Source organism: Rhinolophus sinicus, chromosome 1 (genome assembly GCF_057876585.1).
Source record: "Rhinolophus sinicus isolate RSI-liver-muscle chromosome 1, RSI-T2T, whole genome shotgun sequence".
In the NCBI taxonomy this organism is placed as follows: domain Eukaryota; kingdom Metazoa; phylum Chordata; class Mammalia; order Chiroptera; family Rhinolophidae; genus Rhinolophus; species Rhinolophus sinicus.
Genome location: NC_142501.1, coordinates 58,829,326 through 58,838,690, shown reverse-complemented (window position 1 = coordinate 58,838,690; position 9,365 = coordinate 58,829,326). Strand labels below are relative to the sequence as shown.

The 9,365-nt window shown below is 38.1% G+C and overlaps 1 protein-coding gene across 5 annotated transcripts in view; it reads right to left on the bottom strand.

Moving 5' to 3' along the window:
- Window positions 1-352: 352 nt before the first annotated feature.
- Window positions 353-9,365, bottom strand: part of ATP23 (ATP23 metallopeptidase and ATP synthase assembly factor homolog) — a 43,702-nt gene continuing 34,689 nt past the window's right edge. For all 5 annotated transcript variants that reach the window (XM_074325495.2, XM_074325497.2, XM_088800348.1 and 2 more), the window contains 4 exons: window positions 8,834-8,915; window positions 5,078-5,215; window positions 3,242-3,325; window positions 353-821 (listed from right to left, as the gene is read on the bottom strand). In XM_074325495.2, the coding sequence (XP_074181596.2) occupies window positions 618-821; window positions 3,242-3,325; window positions 5,078-5,215; window positions 8,834-8,915 (508 nt within the window). In that variant the 3' untranslated portion in view covers window positions 353-617. The remainder of the gene's footprint in view (window positions 822-3,241; window positions 3,326-5,077; window positions 5,216-8,833; window positions 8,916-9,365) is intronic.

Below are 9,365 nucleotides of genomic sequence, written 5' to 3'. Positions count from 1 at the left end.
TTATAAATGTAATGCACTGTCTTTACTTTAAAAAAAAAAAAATGTAATCAGGACTGTCCCCAGAAATTTAAGCCATATAGTAGAGCAAAAGAGGGAAGGCATTGATCATTGAATGAATTATTCCCAACTTTCAATCTTTGTGTGTTTTGATCATTACAGCATCTCAACAAATGTCCTATCATGAGATCCATACATTTTTCTTTACACTTAATGTAAATACCAACAGTGGTCACCTATCAACATCATACAAAGGCACACTTCACAGGTTTCATAATCAAATTCTAAAATAATTACGTAATAAAATCAAATAATAAATAAAACACAAATATAAAAAAAACACAAGTACAATACAGAAAATACAAAAATGTAATTTATTTGCCTTATTTACCAAACAGTTAACTTATTTACCAAATAATTATAAAGATATAATTTTTGCCTTAGAGTTCAAGGCAGTTTCATTTTTTACCAGAGTTACTTTTTCTGATCATATGCTAGAATCAGCATCTTCTGTTTTATCTTGATTTAATTGATCATTTACATTTTATACGTTTGTGCGCTTGAAAACCATTATTTTCTCCATGATCGTTGAAGCTCTGTAATATAAAATGTCATTGTCTTCATATATTTGAGTAATACCGATCACGGTTTTGAAAGTCTCTATGAGCATATCTTGCATAAGTCTTGTTATGTGGGATCCTTCCAAAAGGTTCGTGGTCATTGAAACAAGATTCAAAAACTTCATCAACAGCCTTTTGAGCTACTTCTTTGCTGATATTCCTAACAGCCAGGATAGAAAGAATGGCTCTGTCTCTCACACAAGTCTAAGGAGAAAGATTATTTAGGTATACATATAATTATTTAGGTATAAGTAAGACCTCCTCCAATTTTTTCATTTTTTCCAATAATATAAGCAGATGTCGTTCTCTGAAGTTCTAGGCAGTGTTTGCCAAACAATAACTCCCAATTCGGAAAATTATAGAAAGTGTATAAATAAGGTTCTGGTTGAATTTTTAATAAAATTTAAATAAATTTAAAATATACTTTACTTCTGCAACTCTTTTCCTTAACTTTTCAGTAGACCAATGCTAGATAACTTTTCCTTCAAGAGAAGCACTCTTCCCCCAGGCAATAGGAAATCATATATATATATATATATATATATATATATATATATATATATATATATATATATATATACATACATACACACATATACACAAAATTGGAATGTGTCTCCATTTTTCAAGGGGGTGAAAAAAATCAAACATTTTTTTTCTTAGTATTCTTTGCATGGGCATTAAAGTTCTCTTACTAAGAAAATAATTTACCTAAATTTACTTTATAATTTACATAGTAACAGACTAAAATTGCTCAGTATTCTAAATATTTCAAGAAGCATAAGATCCTGCCAGTGCAGTTATTGGAGAGCTTTTAATCAATTTATTTCTCCACAGGATCAAACTAAAACTCAAAAGAATGGCATTTAACTTTTTCCTGAAAATTAACCAAACACTGGTTCTGATGGCTATGCATCCTGTCAATCACTGACTTTCTCAGCATGTTCCCAGTTTTACTTTAGCCTGGTGAACATACCCAACTTGGAAATGCTCACTAATGTTGGACTATAAACCAGTGCTTCTCAACCTAAATTATACCACTGATTTTAAAACTAACCCTCAGGCATAAAGGAATAAGAAAGAGAGGAAGCCACAATAGCAAATGCCAGAAAGAGGAAATTTCTCTCCTCCAGGGAAAAAAAAAATGGTGGTAAAAATTTGTCTTCTGGAGCCACAGAAATGGGAGACGCAAGTATAGATCACAGTCCAGATTTACTTCTTTCCAGAAATAATAAATTTATGTTAAAAGTGTGCAATTTTACAATCAGTTACTGTAATCATTGTTTCTATTTCTTGGGTACATGCTGTACAAAAGCAGGGACTCCGTTCTCTAAGACTGTTCTCCCACAACCAGGCTCTCACTACCTCCACATATTTTCCATCCTGCTGCTAGTGCTATTTGTTTTCTGCTGCTGCTGCCCAAGGTAAAAAGAGGCGAGACTTCTCTTCCAAAGACTCTGGCCCTAGACCACAGGCCTTAGCCACGTTATCCTCTTCCCTAGGTGAGCCGATGTGTACCCCTACTTCCACCCTTCCCACTGAGCCAGGGCACACAGCCCAATCAAATGCAGCCTGAGCTGAATCGACCAGAGAAACAGGGGTCCAAGGGCACAGAAGACATGTGGTACAAGGCAACTCAGTGGCACATCACTCAGCTGACTTAGCACAGGCTGAAAGCGGAATATGCCCCTTTCTGCGTCATAACCCTCTCCAGGCAGCAGGCTTGCTTCTCTTCTAGCTCCCATTCACCAAGTTCACAGTTTGTTAGTGGTTCCCTGTGACTCTACCCTCCACCCCAGAGATCAGTTACTCTTCTCTAAAGAACAAAGGGCCTTCCTGTTGTCCCAAGCCCATCTTCTTTGCATCTGGTTAAACTGCTATGCTGATGCCCATGTACCTCACAAATTGGCCCAGCAAGTTCCTCCCACAGAAAATGTCTGACCAGCCTTTCTCCTAAGTGTGGACACAGAGCCCCTGGGCTGCTGTGGGCAGAACTGCTTACATTCATTATCAGTCCATCAGGTCTATACTCTTCTCCCCGTGTCCATCCATTGCAGATCTTAAAAGCTTTCTAGCAGGATCATCTGGCCTATAGTTTTCTTTGGTTTTGCTTTGTTTTGTTTACAAAATCCCTCTCAGCTCAGTTCATCATAATCAAGTCTGTTCCAATCCAAAGCTTTGCTATCACATATTACATCCTGTAAAGGTGCACTAATACACAGCCATAACCTGTGCTGCAATGCAGTCTCTGTTCTGAAGGGTACCACTTTTTTGTCTGGAGAATACCGTGGTAGCTTCCAAATATAAGTCCAGGACTGCTAGGATAAAGATAAGACAGGCTGTGATTTCACTTCCACTCCTTATCTACTCCCATCTGAAAAAGTATCCCAAGGGTGAGATCAGAGCTCTTGTCACTGTAAAAATCTCCATCCGTCACACAGCGTGCCCATAATTACAAAGTAAAACTAAATTCCATCTGTTTGGCTTAAACGGTATACATTTTGTATTCTTTTCATATAAGTAGTTCTTTCAAATTTCAAATACTAAATGTACTTCTTATTTCTTTATTCGCTATTTGCACTCTTAGCACTCTTGAGGGTAAGTGATTTCATGTTAGTTCTTACCTGATGGTGTTGTTTTAATCCAAAATGTAACCTGAAAATTTCATTTATAAGTGAGCAGTCTCCACTAAGGTTAGCAGCTCGAACCTATCACAGAGACAGAAGGCAAATGAAAAGAAAGTAAATGCTTATGCTCTATACCTTTATATCCACACATTTTTTATTGTAAAATAATATAAAATTAGCAAGTTTTTCTGAGAACAGAGTGTCTGTAAGACTTTTTTAAACTCTATTGACTCAAGGTGTTCTTAAATTAAGAAAAAGAACAGATATGGATGAGCTATGCTAGACAATGCCAAATACACTGGGTGGGGATGAGTGGGGGGGGAGTCAATCATCTAACAAAGAAAATTTTCAAAATTTTACACGGTAGCCTTACTGACAGAACTAATTTCTTTGGAACCAAAAGTCAGAGATTTGGATTTAAGAGTTAAAAAGTCCATGCTCTCTACAAGACACAAACATCCAAAATTTCCAAAAGGACTTCAAGAAAGCATTTTTCCAAAGATCTACAAACTGAGTTTCAATGTGACTTAAAACTGAATACATCAATATCTAAGACACTTTGAGCATAAGAACTTCCCAGCCATAGCCTAAATCACTGAAGCCCTTTTGGACCTTCCCTTAAACCTGTATAAGTTCATAACCTTCCTCCAGAGGCTCGATTGTCCTATGCAAAATTAAGTGGTACAAAGCACAGAGAACCAAGAACATTCCAAACTGAGCATGACAGCCTGAAGTTAGGACATGTTTTCTAATTTACTACATCTCTAAGGTAAAAAGCAGCTTTAATAGATAAGGAAAAAGAAGTCTTGGAACTACCCACATAGATTCTACAGCCAACCTGGCCACATTTTTGCTAATTCATTGCAAATAGAACGGCCCACTTCTTGCTACTTCTACAATAACATGGCCTTGTTCCTCTGAGGCGCTCAAGGCACTTAACACACTTTCACTAGCTAAAAGGCATTATTAATTTTCATAACACCCAAAGGAGAGACACATTTCGAAACTCTAGTTTTAGTCTACTCTCCAAATAATAAGAGTTATAACTTCATGTACTGGGGTTGCTTATTAATTTCAAAGGTAAGAGAAAATAATCAAAGTTATAAAGTATACATAGCTTAAAATTTGTATTAGTTTTTTAACTTAGCTAGTTTTTTAACTTAGCACGTTGCACACTTCAATTAATAAAATGCAAATATGAAATATGTATGTCTCAGTAGGCAGATACGAGTACATGTGCATAAAACACACGTGAGAGTAATACAAAGTACTTAATAGCTATCTTTTTATGTTGTATTTTTGAGACTAAATGTTTTGCTCTAGGACAAGCAAGGAGCGTTGGAAGACAAAGCTATGGAAGACAGCACAGCAAACCAGTTAAGAACCCTGGTTGCAATCCTGCCTCTTCCTCTTACTAACTACGGAATCTAAACAAATGCCTCACTTTCCATAGATATAAAATGGGGATAATAGTGTCCACCTCCATGGGTTGTTGTGAAGATTAAATAAGAATCCACAAACCATATAGTGTTGAGCACACAGCCCTCAGTAAATGTTAACTATCCTTATTTTTTACATTATATAGTTTATTCTCTAAAAGTTTATTATTATAGTTAGTTAATTAGTTAATCATCACTGTTATTAGGATTTAAAGGTTATACTTAAGACAATTCTAAAAAGATACTTAAAATGCCTCTTGTGTCTCAAAAATTATATTCAGTAGTTAAACACAGAAATTCAAAACTAACGTGGAATTATGACAGTAACTATAAATTGAGTAAAATGTTCAAAGTGTCCTGGGGGCAAAAAGACATGTTTGACAATGAAACTTACCTCTGAGCATGCCAAGTGTCTGACGTTGGTGAACCAGTCGACATGAGCACGACAATGGTCAAATGCATGAATGAGCTCGTGAGTGACCACTCTGTTCATATGGGCCTGATTACGAATATTATTCTGGCACAAAACAATCTAGGAGGCACCAAAACAAGAGAAGTTCGATTATTTCTACAATCTACTCTCATTTCACGGATTCCATCCTCTGTCTCACCTGAGGGGCGTCACCTGCTTGGATTGTCTCTGCACACGCTTCTCCACTGACCCCCACACCCACCTATGTGTCAAGGCCCAGTATTAACTACAAACTCTTTAAGCCTTCCCCAGGGCTAACTTCTCCCTTCTCCTCTCTTTGGACCACAGCAGCACTTACAGTAAGGACACTTATTCACTGTCCTCACAGGGCTGACTGTACCAGTATGTCTTGGACTCCACAGCATTGTGGAGTTTTGTGTCATATTAAGAGTGTGGACTTTGGAAGGAAGTAGACAGACTCAAATTCCAGCCCCATTCCTTATGAATTCGGTGATCTTGGGCAAGTCTCTGAACTCCCTGTGCCTCAGTTTCCTCCACTATAAAAAGGGGATAGAGTACCTACCTCATAGAATTGTGAGAATTAAATGAGAATATACATAAAATGTTTCTTATCAAGTTTCTAAATGAGCAATGAATCAACAATGAATGACCACCACAGTCCCATTCTACTAGAATTCTCAGGGGAAATCCTTAGAAAGACCTTCAGAAAAATGTGCAAAAAGCAAGCAGCACACTGAATAATAAAGACATGAGGTATCCTAATAATAACAGTTACCACTTATTGTGTACTTCCTATGCGCCAGACACTGGGATACAGGCTAGATACTTCCTATACATTCATGCAACATCCATTTATTCAACTAATATTTATTAAGACCTATTAGTATATTTATAATCTACTAATGGAGATAGAAATTAATCAAATATTTACCAAAATGCTTAAATACACGCAATGACAGTTGTCATGAGAAAAACCCAGGTGGTCGTGAGTATTTACAATGAGAATGCCTGACCTGGTCTGAAAGGCTGGGAAAGGCTTCTCTTCAGAAGGAATGTTTAAACTGGGATCTAATGGATGAATGGGAGTTAAATCTGAGAAGGGAAGGGAGCATTCCAGACAGAGAGAACAATCTATGCAGAGGGTAGGGGGAGAGTTGAAAGAACAGAATGTGTGAGAAGCTGAAAGCAGGCCTGTATTGCTGCAGCACAGCATTGGAGATGGTCGGCATGAGGTAAGGCGGGTGAGGTCAGTCAGCAGTGGCCAAATCACTGAACTCTATCTTTATCCTGAGAGCAATGGGAAGTCACTAGAAAGGAATGGTGAAACAGGGGTGTGCTTTTGTTTTATTTTGTCTTTCTCCTTTTGACTATAGTGGGGAAAATAAGCAGAAGACCAAAACTAGATGCAGAGAGACTAGTTGAAGGCTAATCAAGTATTCTAGGCAAGGAGTCATGATATCTGACAATAAGACAGTGGGAGCCAAAAAAAGGTATCTAGGAGGTAAATTGGACAAAATTTAGTGATGGATAGAATATGGGAAGGGAGTTGGAGGTATCAAGAATGATTCCCTCATTTCTGGCTATTTAATAGGATGGATGGTGGTACCATTCACTGAAATATGCAAAACTAACAGACCAGGTTAGATGGGGATGAGGTGTGGTAAAAATTACCAGCTTGGACTTGGACATGTCAGGTCTGAGATGCCTTGCGGACATCCAAGTGTAGGCGTTAAGTGGGCACTTGGATATAGTGATGTGAAGTTCAAAAGAGAGCTCTGACCTAGGACAATAAATGAGATCCCTTTGGCAGAGTATAGAGGAAAAACGAATGGGATCTAACACCAAGGGTTAAGGGACTTCAACATTTCAGGACTGATAAAGAAAGGTAAGCTAGCAAAGGAGCAGCAGAAGAGTACTGTATACCTAAAACCCTGGGAAGAAAGTGTTTGGTATTACCTGCTAAAGTCAAGTGGTATGCATACCATATGACCTAGCAATTCCTCTCCTAGCCGTAACTTCTGCACATGTGCACCAGGAAAAAAAGGTAAAAATATTCACAGCAGCGTTACTCAAAATAAAAATGTTGGAAAAAGTCAGTATTAGATAGAGTAAACTGTAGTATAGATACACAATGGAGTACTAGCCAACGGTGAAACTAAATAAATCAGTGATATACACAACAGGAAACACTCTCACAATGTTGAGCAAAAGAATTGTTACAGAAGACTATGTACTGTTTAATTTCATAAAGCTACCAACTATCACATATAACTCAGAGCTTAAGAGCAGACAACTAAGTAACACATTGTTGGACAATATCTACAGATGGCAAAGCCCCTCAGAAAGCAGGGAATGATCACCACAGAAGTCCAAATAAGGAAGGAGAGGGGATGTGACCCACGAAGGGAACACCGGCTGCTGAGGTCCTGGCAAGGTTGTTTCACATGTGGGCAGCAGCTACACAGGTATTCATTGTATTATGACTGAAAGTGTACAGATAGGTTTTTTTACTTTTCTGTATGAATGAGATACCTCACAATGCAAACTTTAATTCCAAAAAGAAAATAAAAAGAGAGTACCCACTGTGTTCAACACTGTTGAGAAGATGAAGGTTCAAAACATCCACTGTATTTAACCACAAGGGAGGAAGAACTTACCAAGACTCACTTTGAGAGCTATAGGTATTGTGATGACCAATTTACAAATGAGGAAACAGAGAATAAGGCAAATAACTTGCCCAAGCCCCACAGCTAACGAGCAGAGGAACTAGGATTTGAATTCAAGTCTACCTGACTCCAAAACCCAGGCCACTCACCCCTGTGCTATGCTGCTTTTTCCCATGATTACTGGAAACAGTTATAAATAATGCAAATACATATAAAATTCCCCAGAAGGAAACAATTAAGTGTAGTTAGATGTGGGTTATATATGTAAAATGGAAACAGTTACTCATAACACCTCCTTCAACTACCCCCATCACATGACATAATCCAACTACCACCTCCAAGACTCTGTCAAAACCCTCCAGTGACTTAAAATTAATAACTTTTATTGAATACTTACTATGTTTTCTATATAAGAAACGTCTCATTTAATTCTCATATCCATTCTATAAGATAGATATAATCATTACCCATATTTTACAGATAAGAAATCTCATTCCCCTAATCAAAAGTTTTCAAAGGTGTATCACTTCTCACCACGTAAAGGTGAAATTCTTAAGCTCAGCATTCAAAGGATCCAACCCTATGGCTTACCTTTCTTTCCAATCTTACTTCCTCTTGTTCCCCATGCATTCCTGCCCTCCAGCTAAACTAGACAACAAGCCATTCCCCAAATATACCTTGTGCTTTCGCAATATGTCACCTTCGCTCATGCTTTCCCTGCTTTGGGCAACAGTGTTTGTCTTCTTTGCCCTGAAGAGGCTTTATGTGAATCTAGCTGAATCTGTTGGCACCTTTCAGTCAATCATATCACTGTTCTGTAGTGGTAACCATGCCCACCTAAAATAGTTTATAACCTGATTCAAATTTTATCATGATCTGTATTCATGCCCCATTTCCCCTGGGAGAGTGTAAGTTCCTTAAGAGTAAGGACCATGACTAATTCATTTTGTGAATCCCACACAATGTCTACCAAACAGAACGCCCAGCATGTGCAAGGTGCTCAGCAAAATCAGAACTGGAGGAAAGAAAACAACTTCGCAAAAATGCCTACCTGAGACATTGAAGCATCAAAACCTCCACTGACATTTCCATTACAGTCTTCACAAGAAAAGTGTCTTTCTCTGTTCACAGCACTGAAAGGCAAGAATGGATTAAAGAGACCATATCCAGAAGCAGTGTGCATGTGGCACAGAGGAAACAGCCCTGGGTCAGAACTGTATCAAACCCCCTCCACCACTAACGCATAAGAAACACCAGGAAAGTAACTTAACACCTTCAGGACTCATCTGCAAAACAAGGAAACTGTCTCTGCAATATCTATCCTAGTTCAAATTCTATGAACCTTATGATTCCATAAAGCTTTTGGTCGACTAATTAAGGCCATATTGGAAATATGATGGAGTTACTGCCCTCGGGCCAGAATGTTAAGAAGTGGACCTCAGAAGTCTTCCTCTAATCCCTTCAAAATTAAACAACACCTGGAGAGCTCCTCCGCAACAAGCTGAGATTTCCTCTCCATTAAGGACAATGCTGACACTGGCATAGCAGTAAAGCTGGGTTTGCAATTACTTACGAGAAAGATT